Source organism: Gekko japonicus, unplaced genomic scaffold (genome assembly GCF_001447785.1).
Source record: "Gekko japonicus isolate JY-2015 unplaced genomic scaffold, Gekko_japonicus_V1.1 scaffold1940, whole genome shotgun sequence".
In the NCBI taxonomy this organism is placed as follows: domain Eukaryota; kingdom Metazoa; phylum Chordata; class Lepidosauria; order Squamata; family Gekkonidae; genus Gekko; species Gekko japonicus.
The window spans coordinates 305788-319316 of NW_015162539.1; the positions used below are offsets into that span (position 1 = coordinate 305788).

Here is a 13529-nt window from a genome sequence, read left to right on the forward strand (position 1 = left end):
CCCTATCTATACCTTGTGGCTAATAGCCACTGATGGACCTCTGCTCCATATGCTTATCTAATTCCCTTTTGAAGCCGTCCATGCTTGTAGCCGCCACCACTTCCTGTGGCAGTGAATTCCATGTGTGAATCACTCTTTGGGTGAAGAAGTACTTCCTTTTATCCGTTCTAACCGGACCGCTCAGCAATTTCATGGACTGCCCACAAGGAGTTCTTGTATCATGAGAAAGGGAGAAAAGGACTCTTTTCTCCACCTGCTCTATCCCATGCATAATCTTATAAACCTCGATCATGTCACCCCTCAGTCGTCGTTTCTCCAAGCTAAAGAGCCCTAAGCGCCTTAACCTTTCTTCATAGGGAAAGTGTTCCAACTCTTTTATCATTCTAGTTGCCCTTTTCTGCACTTTTTCCAAAGCTATAATATCCTTTTTAAGGTGTGGTGACCAGAACTGCACACAGTACTCCAAATGAGGATGTAACATCGATTTATACAGGGGTATTATGATACTGGCTGATTTGTTTTCAGTTCCCTTCCTAATAATCCCCAGCATAGCGTTGGCCTGTTTTCATTGCAGTCACACACTGTCTTGACATTTTCAGTGAGTTATCTACTACGACTCCAAGATCTCGAGGGCAGTTGGGTTTTCAGCAAAAGCACTTGAGGAACAGGCCAGTGGCTTCCAGGAATGTCGACTTAACCTGGATTCTCATGTTGTGTCTCCCGATTTCTATCCAGATCACCAGAATCTACTGTTATGCAACAGTGGTCAGCCTGCAATACCTGGGCCCCATCATCCTCACCCTGCACTGTACGCTGCTCCTCAAAACTCTAGGTAAGGGAGAAAGGCGGACCTCTCTCTTCCAAACCCAACCAAACCCAACCAACCTATAGCAGTAACCAGTGGCTTAGATGGACTGGACAAACTTATTTACTGATTTATGGTACCTATATATCCCGCCCTCCCCCATGGTGGACTCAGGGCGGCTTGCAACCAATGTTCCCTCTAAGTGGCGGAGTCGTGGGAGCAACAATTCAACTTTCTGAGCTCCTGGCATTAGAGTTGTGAGCAGGTGATTTGGCTACTGCATAAATCAGTTTGCTCTGGAGCCCTCCTTCCTGGGCTAAGACAAAAAGAGCCGGAGGCTAAAAAACTGTGAGCTAGCTCACACTAACTCAGCTTAGAGGGAACACTGCTTGCAACATAAACCCAATACAATAAATATATAATTAAAGCCAGTTAATTAAAAGGAGATGGCTGCAAAAAAACAACAACAACACATTGTTCAAGAGCAGTCCGATATGCCTCCTGTTAAGATTTGAGCAGGGAAATAAGCACCCTCTAAGCTGTGGAGTCTTGTGAGCCAAAATTCTACTTTGTGAGCTACCGGCATTCAAGCTGTGAGTGAGCAGTTTGGCTGCTGCATAAATTTATATTTATTTATTTATTCGTTAGATTTCTATCGCACTCTCCTGCCGAAGCGGCTCAGGGCGGCTTACAACAATTATAAAGCCAGCATAAAATACATACATAAAATACAACTCAATAAGATAGCTCTGCTCATTTCCAATTAATTAAATAAATACAGTTTGCTCTGGAGCCATCCTTCCTGAGCGAAGACAAAAATGTGGTGAGCTGGAGGCTAAAAAAGTGTGAGCTGGCTCACACCGAGACAGCCCAGAGGGAACACTGGCTGGGGACACCTGCCGCCTCAACCGAAGGTCTGACGGAACAGCCCCGTTTACAGGCCCTGCGAAAAGGTAACAAGTCCCGCAGGGCCCTGATCTCAACTGGGAGCGTGTTCCACCAGGCCGGGGCCAGGGAAGAAAAGGCCCTGGTCCTGGTCGAGGCTAAGCGGATGTCGTTTGGGCTGGGAGAGCTAAAAGATGTTGATCGCTGGAGCGTAAGGCTCTGCAGGGCACATATGGGGAGAGGCGGTCCTGAAGATATGTGGGTCCCTGGCTGCATAGGGCTTTGAAGGTTCGTGTGTCAGACGGCACCACTGGACTTTTTTGGATTGCTAGCTATTGGGGGGGGGACGTGCAGATCTGTCCTCGCAGAGGAGGGAGAGCTTGTACCTGAATAAAACTTGGTCTTAAAGGTGCCACGAGACTGTTTTGGACCGGGGGGCGGAGGGGGCTTTGCAACTTACCTGGCTGCTTCTTGCTCTGACTGAGGGCTGCTGGGAGCAGGGGGCGGGGCTTGTTGCATGTGCCCGCCCCCTGGGCTCTTTACTGCCGGAGCTCCGCTCCCGTGCGCTCCGGCAGGAAATGACCCCTGGTTGTTGGTTTTGTGGAGCACAAGGCTCTCTGGGGCGTCTATGGGGAGGGACGGTCCTGAAGGTATGCTGGTCTTCTGGAGGAGGGAAGGGCTACCCATGGCTGTTGGCCACGGTTAGCTAAGTGGAAGCTCCACGTTCAGAGGCAGTGGACCTCTGCATACCACAAATGAGGAGGGCCCCGTGGCTCCGTGTGCAGGGCATCCACTCTCAGAAACAGACTGCGGGTCCCAGTGGACCTGTGGTCCTATTCCTCCTTTTGGTTTTTTCTCTTCTGGCTTTTGCCTGGCCCCAAGTTTGGGTCTTCCAGGAGAGAGGGAGAAAACGTTCTCCACAAAGACTCCCCAAGACTGGCACAGACAATAAATTATACCCAAACTGGCGGCCATTAGAAGCTGCCTGACGCTTTGCACGCTCTACTTGCACTCTCTTTCTTAGGCGAATATTCCTGGGGCCTTTACCCCGAGCCCGCTCCGACGTCGCCAGCCGTGGACGCCGCCCCTGTTCTCCGAGCTGGGCTCTCGACGGACGCCGGCGGGGAGGACATCCAGGCCACCGTGGAGCAGATCACAGGGGCGCTGGGGGCGCTGGGCACCGTCTTCACACCTCTCTTCTACCGCGGGCTCCTCTCGTTCCTCACCTGGTGGGTAGCCGCCTGCCAGATCGTCGCCAGCCTCTTTGGCCTCTATTTCCATCAATACCTGGCTGCCTCCTAACTCGGCCGGGCGCGGAGCTGGACTTCCGCGGACCCCCCCCCCCCCCACACTGGCAGCTATTGCGCCGGGGACTTTGGCCTCGCCTGGCAGGACGCGCCACATCGCCTCTGCTATGCCGGGGCAGACAATCAGTCCGTGCGGCGCTGGGACCAGTGATGGAGGAGCCACTCTGCCACGCCTCTTCCCAGCGGAGAAGCATTTCGCCCACGCCCCTTGCCCCGCCAGGAGTGGCAGAGAGCGGACGGGACACCGGTTTCAGGATCGCTCTGCTCACCCATGTTGCCTTCCAGCTGACTGATTTGAGGGTCTAAGGAGACATTAGCAGGGCGGGCCCACTGCTGTCAGCATGATCCTTTCGTGTGCACGTGGGGGCCACAGCCCGGCAACAGAGAATCGCCATTTTTATTTCTTTCGCAAGGGGCTTCTGAGTCCTTAGGGGTGTGAAAACATCGGACTGTGCGGGTACAGGGGGAGGCCTGCCGTAATCACAGGAGGCTTAGAGCGGCTGGGGAAATGGCTGCATGGCTGCATGCCAGCCCGAGCTTGCTCAAAACCTGAGGTTTAGGGGTCTCCGGCAATGCTCCCTCTAAGCCGTGGAGTCCTGTGAGCAAAAATCCTACTTTGCGAGCTCCTGGCATTAAAGTTGTAAGCGAGCGATTCGGCTGCTGCATAAATCAGTTTGCTCGGGAGCCCACCTTCCTGAGCCAAGGCAAAAAACATGTGAGCCGGAGGCTAAAAAAAGGTGAGCTAGCTCACACTGGGTGCGTTCAGACGGGCCGTTTAGTCCGCTTTCGGCACGCTTCAGTAACGGATTTTATATCCACGTTCACACACCCAACATCTGTGCATCGTCCCCAGCCGTCGCTTTCCTGCTCAAACCCCCTTTAAAATGGAGTATTTTGTTACCAGGTCCCCAAGTGGTCTTTTCCCGATTCTCTGGTTCTAGCCGCACTTTTCTGATCACTCCTGCGGTGTCGAGCCTGAGGCTTCCGCTCTTCGCCCACCATTTTATTTTAGCGTCGGCGGTATGTGCACTGGCGGAGCTCCGCTCCCACGTTATTAAAAACAATGTTTAAACGGTGCCTAGTTTTAGCGTTTAGACGAGTTCGGGATCTCACGGAGGCCAGTTTCGGGGTAAACGTTTAAAGGGAAGTGTTACAGCAGTTGGGTTGAAGTGGAAATCGCTGTTCTGCGCACGCGTGAAAATTTTAATTTTAAGATGGCCACTTGTGCACATGCCCAAACTGAGAGAGAGAGAAAAACAACAGCGAAGCACGCTCTCACGTGTGGATGGCGGGGAGCGATGTGGCTGCGCAGCGATCCGGAGCAAGGAGGTGAGTGTGATCGCGATTCTCCAGGTTAAAAAAAACAACGCATTGGGACCGGAGCAATTTAAACTGCTCCCAGCACACCTTCTGACCGCACCCACTGACTCAGCTTAGAGGGAACACTGGTCTCCAGCCTTTTTCGAGCTTGCAGGCACCTGGGGAATTCCGACACCGAGCATCTCAGGGCGTGAGGGCGTGCGTAACTCTCATGGTCACGCTTCCGCATTTCAGGCCGAAGCGGCCTTTCACCGGATGCCTGTTCAAAACGAACAGATTGTTCAAAATGCTTTCTCGCTCAGGAGACCCCTGAGTGAAATCGTAGAGAACGTAACTCTCTTATGTGCTCCGTGGAATTTGAATTTAAAGGGGCAATTTCTCTCGGCCATTCGTAGGTTTTTAAAGCATTATCATAGCTGCCGGCTTTGTGTTCCTTTTTGGTTTTTCCCCTGTATTTCGTAGACGGAGCACAGCACAGAATGTCCCCCTCCTCTTCCCTCTCATACCAATCCTGTCAGGTAGGCTAGGCTAAGGAACAGCAGCCAGCCTTTCATGCATGGCAGAATTTGAACTCAGGGCTGCTGAGGGGCAGGGGAGTCAGGGTACCAAACTCCTGGGGCTGGGCTAGGAGATTCCTGCTGGTCCTAGTAACTGATGGGCAAGACACCATGGGATAACAGAAGATGGACCCAAATTCCACAGCAGTTAACAGAGCAAGCTGGAGAGACTCCCCCGTGCAGGGTTATTTGGGGGCAGGAACGCACAGGAGCGGAGTTCCAGCTGGCTCCTGAATAGGCCACACCCAACAGCAGGAACTCATTAGGACTGGCTACATTAGGGGTGTGTGGCCTAACATGCAAAGGAGTCCCTCCTTTGGGTAGTAAAGGGCGGGGTATAAATCCAATCATGATGATGAAGAAGAGGAGGAGGAGGAGATTAGGTTTATACCCTGCCCTTCCCTTGGCGTCTTGGAGAGGCTTACAGACTCCTTTCCCTTCCCCTCCCCACAACAGACACACTTTGAGGGAGGTGGGATTCCCCACTCCTCCACTTGCACCTGGCTGGATGACCTTGGGCAGGCCTACTCCTCCACTTGCACCTGCTGGATGACCTTGGGCAAGCCGTAGTTCTGAAAAAGGGCAGTTTCTGTCAAGAGCTCTCTCAGCCCCACCTACCTCACAAGGTGTCTCTTGTGGGGAGGGGAAGGGGATTGTAAGCCCTTCTGAGACTCCTTCGGGTAGTGAATGGTGGGGTATAAATCCAATCTCTTCTCTCTTTTTGGTTGTATCTTATCATTTCACCGTGTGTATTGCGTTTTATCATGACCTTGCCCACGCCGAGCCCGCTCATAGGGGAGAGCGGACTATAGGTCTGATGAAAATAAATAAATAAAGTGTGTGTAAGTCCTACCGGGTCACTTCTGACTTCTGGCAACTGTATGACTCAATGGCCTTGAAAGCATCGGGTCGTGGCTTCCTGGGCAGAGCCCACCCATCTTGTGTTGGGTCCAGGGGTCATTTGGGGGGGGGGACGCGGGGGGATGCCACCCCCCCGGGTGAGGGGCGGGAGGGCGGGGCCTGGGGACCCCTCCACTGGAGGTCGCCGCCGGCTGTGGGGAGGACACACTTCTGGTGATGTCAGGCGGTGTGGCATATGCTAATGAGTTATGCCAATGAGTCCCCCTAGCTCTTTTTCTACGAAATGACCCCTGGTTGGGTCCAACGCTCCCTCTACGCTGTGGAGTCTTGTGAGCAACAATTCTACTTTGTGAGCTCCTGGCATTAAAAGTTGTGAGGGAGCGATTTGGCTGCTGCATAAATCAGTTTGCTCTGGAGCCCTCCTTCCTAAGCCAAGACAAAAATGTGTGAATCGGAGACTAAAAAACTGTGAGCTAGCTCACACTCACTCAGCTTAGAGGGAACGCTGCTTTAGAGCCAGGGCTCCTGTCTGCGAAATCTAGATGGACAGAGAAAGCTGCCTCAGGCAGATGACCCAACCAATACTCCAAGCTGTGGAGTCCTGTGATCAAAAATTCTACTTTGTCAGCTCCTGGCATTCAAGTTGTGAGCGAGCGATTGGGCTGCTGCAGAAATTAGTTTGCTCTGGAGCCCTCCTTCCTGGGCGGAGACAAAAATGTGTGAGCCGGAGGCTAAAAAACTGTGAGCTAGCTCACACTACACTCAGCTTAGAGGGAACACTGGTTGGGTCATCTTCTTTTCCTGCTGCCTTCGACTTTTCCTAGCATTGTCTTTCCCAGTGACTCTTGCCTCTCTTAATATGACCCAAGTACAATAGCCTCACCCAGGCTAGCTCAATCTCATCAGATCTCAGAAGCTAAGCAGAGTCAGCCCTGGTTAGTATTTGGATGGGAGACTGACGAGGAATACCAGGGCCATGATGTAGAGGCAGGTGATGGCAAACCCACCTCTGAACGTCTCTTGCCTTGGAAGCCCTACGGGGTCGCCATAAGTCGGTTGTGACTCGAGGGGCCTTTCTGCCCTCACCACAATAGCCTCAGTTTGCTCCTTTTCATTTCTAGGTAGAGTTGAGGCTTGATTTGGTGTCGAACCCACTGGTCTGTCTTTTCGGGGCTCCACGGTCTCTGTAAAATTCTCCTCTGACACCACATCTCTGAGATTTGAAAGGGGGAGAACAGGAGAGCAGCCTTCCGGCACAGTAAAGAAAGGCCGGACGTGGCCGAGTGAGTGTGTGCATACGGGGTGGGCTGGGGCTGGTTGTACGGTTCTGGGAGATTCCAGTTCACCAAGCTGCTCCAAGGGCAATATCTAGTGCTGGGGTGTCAAACATGCAGCCCAGGGCCCAGATCAGGCCCCCGGAGGACTTCTATCAGGCCCGCAGTGTGAGCTGCCTTTGGGTCCCCCTTGTGGAGAAAGGCGGGATTTAAATAAACAAATGAGGGTGGGGGAAGAGCACCGCTTCCGGGCAATTCACGGCTTGCTCTGCCAAGGAGGTATCTCATGTGCTGACACCCCACCCAGGAACTGAGAGCTCCAGGCTTCCGTTCCAAGCCGAGACGCTTAAATTGATGGGCCCGAATGGCAGAGACAGCCTCACTGATGGCAACACCAGCGGAAGGCTGCCTTAGATGGCAGCCCCGAGGAATTCTGGGAAGCTGGCTGCCGCTCTTTCATTTTGCCAGGTCTGAAACGCAAGAGGTGGCAGTGACCCCAGTTCGCCTGGAAAGCCAGTGTGGTGTCGTGGTTAAGAGTGCTGGACTCTAATCGAATCTGGGAGAACGGGGTTTGATTCCCCACTCCTCCATGTGCAGCTGCCGGTGTGACCTTGGGTCAGTCACAAGTTCTCTCAGAGCTGTTCTCTCAAGGGCAGTCCTCGAAAGAGCTCTCTCCGCCTCACCCACCTCACAGAGTGTCTGTTGTGGGGAGGGGAAGGGAAAGGAGATTATAAGCCGCTCTGAGACTCTGAGTGAAGGGCGGGGTAGGAATCCAGTCTCTCTTCTTCTTCTTCTGAAGGGGAAAAAATAGAGTCCCACGAAGGGGGTCATTCAGGTTTTGTGAGAGACTGGCAGCCCCCACAGGGCATCAGCTGTGACCTGAAGGGATGGGGGAAGGCTGTGCCACGCATGCCCCTGGAGCCTCATCCCCCTTTCTGGTCAAACTTGCTCGGTCTGGGGCAAGGGATGCTCTGTATTCTTGGTGTTTGGGGGGGGGCAACAGTGGGGGGAGGGCTTCTGGTGTCCTGGCCCCACTGGTGGACCTCCTGATGGCACCTGGTATTTCTGGCCACTGTGTGACAGAGTGTTGCACTAGAGGGGCCATTGGCCTGATCCAACATTGGCTTCTCTTATGTTCTTATATGGAGCAGAGGTCCATCAGGGGCTATTAGCTAGGTATAGATAGGAGCTCTCAGGCTGGGGCAAGGGATGCTCTGTATTCTTGGTGCTTGGGGGGGGTCAACAGTGGAAGGGCTTCTGGTGTCCTGGCCCCAGTGGTGGACCTCCTGATGGCACCTGGTATTTTTGGCCACTGTGTGTGTGACAGAGTGTTGAACTGGATGGGCCATTGGCCTGATCCAACATTGGCTTCTCTTATGTCCTCATGGATAAGCATATGGAGCAGAGGTCCATCAGTGGCTCTTAGCCACAAGATATAGATAGGAACTCTCAGGCTGGGGCCAGGGGTGCTCTGTATTCTTGGTGCTTGGGGAGGGGAGACAGTGGGAGGGCTTCTGGTGCCCTGGCCCCACTGCTGGACCTCCTGATGGCACCTGGTATTTTTGGCCCCTGTGTGACTGAGTGTTGGACTGGATGGGCCATTGGCCTGATCCAACATTGGCTTCTCTTATGTCCTCATAGATAAGCATACAGAGCAGAGGTCCATCAGTGGCTCTTAGCCACAAGGTATAGATAGGAACTCTCAGGCTGGGGCAAGAGATGCTCTGTCTTCTTGGTGCGTGGGGGGGCTTCTAGTGTCCTGGCCCCACTGCTGGACCTCCTGATGGCACCTGGTATTTTTGGCCACTGTGTGACAGAGTCTTGGACTGGATGGGCCATTGGCCTGATCCAACATTGGCTTCTCTTATGTCCTTATGAAAGAGTGGAAGTCTGGTTTTTAAACAAACGACCATTGGGCACTCTGGGGTTTCCCCATCGAGCCATGCGGCGCAGTTGGAGGATCTGCCTTGGTTCCACGGGAACACAGAAAAGCCGTCTCGGGTGTAGAAGCTGACTCTCTCCAAACAATCAGATCTCCAGCTCCGCTACTTGCAAGCATGTGAGCAGGGCAGATTTCTCCCCTGCTCTAATGAACCTGATTACATTCTGCACTGTACCTTTGCGACACCCCCCCTCCCCTTCTGAATGGGACATACATAATGACTCGGGAATCTCTATTCCTGCTTCTGTCTGACGAAGGGAGCGTTGGCTCTCAAAAGCTTATACCCTAAACATTTTGTTGGTCTCTACGGCGCTCCTGGACTCAAATCCAGCTCTGTCCAGGGCAAGACTCGACCAGAGGTGAAGGGGGCGGTGGGAAAATATTTTTCACACACACACACCCAGCCCCAACCACGAATTTAACCTGAATTCAAACCTCTTGTGGCGTAAAGGCAAAGGTTCCCTTGCTCGAAAGCCAGTCGAATCCGACTCTAGGGTTGCGGTGCTCATCTCCGTTTCAAAGCCAAAGAGCCAGCGCTGTCCGAAGACGTTTCCGTGGTCATGTGGCCGGCATGACTAAACACCAAGGCGCACGGAACGCTGTTCCCTTCCCACCGAAGTGGTACCTATTTATCTATTTGCAATTTCTTGCTTTCGAACTGCTAGGTTGGCAGGAGCTGGAACTAGAGATGGGAGCTCACTCCGTCATGCGGCACCCGGGTCTCGAACTGCTGAACTACTGACCTTCCACAGCCTGCAGTTCAGCGTCTTAACCACTTGAGCCACCGCAGCTCCTTGTGGTGTACCGAGAGTAAAAACAGGGTCTCAGTTAATTACTCTCAGCGTGCCACAATTAATGGTACGTCCACCCATGAATCCCCAATTTTGGCAGATCTATTTCCTGCGCCCAAACAAATGGTAACCATTCATTATGCTGTATGCTAATTTGCTGCTCACCCCTCTATCTATATGTATGGACTGGTAATTTCCACTTCATTGTACCTGAGGAAGGGTGCATGCACACAATAGCTCATACCTCGAGTAAAACTTTGTTGGTCTTAAAGGTGCCCCTGGACTCACACTTTGTTCTTAAACTAGACCAGGGGTGTCAAACTCATTTTTTATGAGGGCCAGATCTGACATAAATGAGACCTTGTCGGGCCGGGCCATGTGTGTCATAAAATGTAATGCCAGGTAGCGGAGATATAAACTCTATAAAAAACACAAACACAATGGGGTGGTGGTTGTTGTTTTACTTAAAATAAAAACATGCTTAAAACATCAGCACTCTTGCAATATTTTGCTTATTTAACAGTGTCTGATAAATGACACCTCTTGCTCTGCATGATTGCATCAAAATGTCTGTGCAGTTGCAATCTCGAGTGTGCTGTTCAGGTGTGCATCTGTAAACTGCAAGCCTACGATGACGCAGCAGCGGCAGAACTGGAAGAAGAAGCAGAAGACAGCCGGTTCCACTGCGGGCCTGATAGAAGCCCTCTGGGGGCCTGATCCGGCCCCCGGGCCACATGTTTGACACCCCTGAACTAGACTGTAGCTTAAGAGGTATTGTATGCCCAAATACACTGCACTGTGTCCTGGAAAGCCCCTTAAAGTTGTTTCAGAGTAATCTCAGATTCCCCAAAACACATGGGAAAAGAGGCCTTCCATCTCCATGCTTTTTAAGGCCAGCCGGTGGACTAGTGGAAGTGTCACCCAAAATGCCTCCGGCTTGCTTCGGACTCCTCAGTGTCCCGGCCACAACTGTTCAGGAAACAACCTTGCACAGCCCCCAGTTTCATCCTGGCCGCACCGGCGGGACCGCAAGAGCGCTTCGGACCAGAAGAGACAGAGTCAAGCCACAAACGTCAAGACTGCATCGATTCTTTTTTTTATTATTGTGAATAAATAGAACCCCCACACACACTCCTGGCACAGGTCTCCAAAAGTTCATCACTATAAACATTGGTGTATATAAAGGGCCCACGGCTGTGAACAAAAACGTCAGACCGGAGAGGCCAGGGCAGGGCAGATGAGGCGCCTGTCCGGAGGCGCTGGATACGACCGCTGTGTTTCAGTGCACGGTTACTGGGGGGGGGTCAAGTAGGGAGGGACTTGGCAATCTTTTGGCGCTCACTGAGCTTTCTTTAGTGAGAAGGCGTAAAAGGGCCGCCCCCGCCCCCCCTGGGCCCACGAGCATCCAGCTCTGGAACTCGCCCGACTCTCACCTGTTAAAAAATCCTGTCCTATTCAGAAATCCAGTTTTACGAAGACAACACCATTAACCTGGGAGCAAAGCCTGCTTCCCCCAAAATTTAAGAGGCCCGACGTTTAACCACGGGGGGCTGAAGAAGGTGATAGAACAGCCGGTACTTCAAGACTGTGAGCGAACCACTGAGTTTCTCCCCTGGCCTAAATCACTCCACCACCGTCTGTCCATTCCCCCACTGCCCTTTTTTACTGGGGGGAGGGTTTACATTCAAAAACCTGCACCCTTTGGTCTGTTTTGCCACTGTTAAGATTCGACCGCCTCACTGGGCCACGGCCTGAAGAGCCAGTCCACGGATAGTGGGAGAACAGGGGAGCCAATGACCGGAAGATGGAAAAGTTTAGATTTTTAAAAAATGTTTAAGGCATTCGATTCTGCGGGACAGTCCAGCCCCGAACAGAATCACTCTACCACTGTGTCATCCCCCCCCCCACGTTGCCCTTTTTTTGCTCGCAGGGAAATGATTTTTACTTGGGGGGGGGGGTTACACACTCCCTCCCGCACCACATACGGGCCAAGGGTCCAGTGCAGATGACAAGACAGCCCCCCCAACCCCGTAGCCAGGAGTTTTTTTTAATTCGGGGGGGGGCTTTAAATAAGTCGGGAGGCACCCCCGCACATAAACCCAAGCCTGGGAGCAACCCATAGAAGCCCCCGTTCTCTCGTGCAAGCCGCCAAGGGAGAGGCATACCACACAGCCTGGAACAGCTCTCTCCACCTGGCTCTGCGAAAAGTCGGGGGGCCCGGACAGTAAGTCGGGGGGCCCAGCTCCGAGGTGCCCCACTGTAGTTACGGGCTTGCCTCCCCCCAAAATGTATTTCCCCAAAGGGATTACCAATATCGCACCGACAAGATGACACTCTCGTGTTTCTGCTTGCTGATGTTCCGGTGCGCAAAACTGACACGCCGGGGAAATGGTTCCGGGGTGGGGAGGGCTGACGGAGCGCGTTCCCCGATCGAGCCGATTCCACACTGCCCTTGTGCAAACAATCCCTCCCGTGTGTGGCCCAAAATCTGAGCTCTGCATTTGAAAAACGGAGTCTCGGGCGTCTCAGGGGGTCTACTAAAGACTTTGGGGGCCGCGGAACGGCGCTCGTGCCGCTCTCCGTTCCTCCCCTGAATAAAAAGCCCCGAAGGTTGTGGCTTTCCAATTCGCGACACCTGTGAACGGCACAGAGATTCCCTAAGATTATGAAGAGGACAGATCAAAGCTGGGTGGGGTGAGCAGATCGGAGTGGCGCACACGAAAAGAGAGGATGCCCAAGACAGTACTTCAGTGGAACCCGGGGGTGGGGGGGTGGGATGAGCGGCTTTTAGTGCCGATACCTAGAGCGCCTGTCCGTCCACGTTCCCCAACCAATGTGCGTGCATGGACGCACGACCCCCGGCAACGATCCCCATGCTCTTGGTGCGCGCCTCCGGAGGGAGGTCGCAAGCGCTTGAGCCCCACGTCTGCTGTGCAGCTGTTTGTAAAAGGTGACCCTCCTCTCGACGTTTTAAAAGTATGAAGGAAACAGTTGTGAGAGTCCGACCCACAAATCAAGCAGTCAACAAGACTGGCAACGAAAATGCTTTCTATGTATTGCAGTCTGAAGCACTACAGCACAGTAAATAAATCCCTACAAATCATAAGAAAATCCTACTACTCTGTAAGTAAGACTGAATTTGGATTTTATACTGTTTTCCACTGTTTCCATTGTATATATTCTAAAGAATTGTATTTTTGTACACTACAGAATGTTTTCTGAGGAAGATCCAATTTTGAAACGTCGTTATATAATCCGGAGACGACGTTGATGATGTACCTTTGCATTAGGGTTTTCTAATGATTTGTAGCAACTGCTAACAATGGATAACCCTAATTATGTGAACAATTTTACGGAGAAATGGTTTGTTTTTTTCGAATATGTTACTGCATGCCAACCTCACCTATATAAATTGCCGCAGAAATATAAAGACTTTGCCTTTTACTAACGATAGAATCAGAGACAGGATCACAGAAATTATTAAGTTCCTTGGAGGTTCTGTATCATGGTTTTTAGGTTTTAGAATTCATTCTTTTTCTTTTGGTTAATATATGATTGTTTGAAACTGTATATTGAACTATCATGAGTTAATTTGTTATGGTTTTACCTCTTGGGGTTACTCTGTTAAGAACCGATGTTGTTGTTATGTGTAATGTTAAACGTAATAAAAAGTTAATTATAAAAAAAAATCGTAGGGATTTATTTATTGTGCTGTAGTGCTTCAGACTGCAATACATAGAAAGCATTTTCTTTGCAAGTCTTGTGGACTGCTTGATTTGTGGGTCGG

The 13529-nt window shown here is 51.9% G+C and overlaps 1 protein-coding gene across 1 annotated transcript in view; it reads left to right on the forward strand.

The window, feature by feature from the left end:
- The window catches only part of TMEM161A (transmembrane protein 161A), a 32237-nt gene extending 29208 nt beyond the window's left edge, over window positions 1-3029 (forward strand). The window contains 2 exon segments of the mRNA XM_015406312.1: window positions 736-832; window positions 2715-3029. Of these exon segments, the coding sequence (XP_015261798.1) occupies window positions 736-832; window positions 2715-2992 (375 nt within the window). The 3' untranslated portion in view covers window positions 2993-3029.
- The last annotated feature ends 10500 nt before the right edge of the window (window positions 3030-13529 follow it).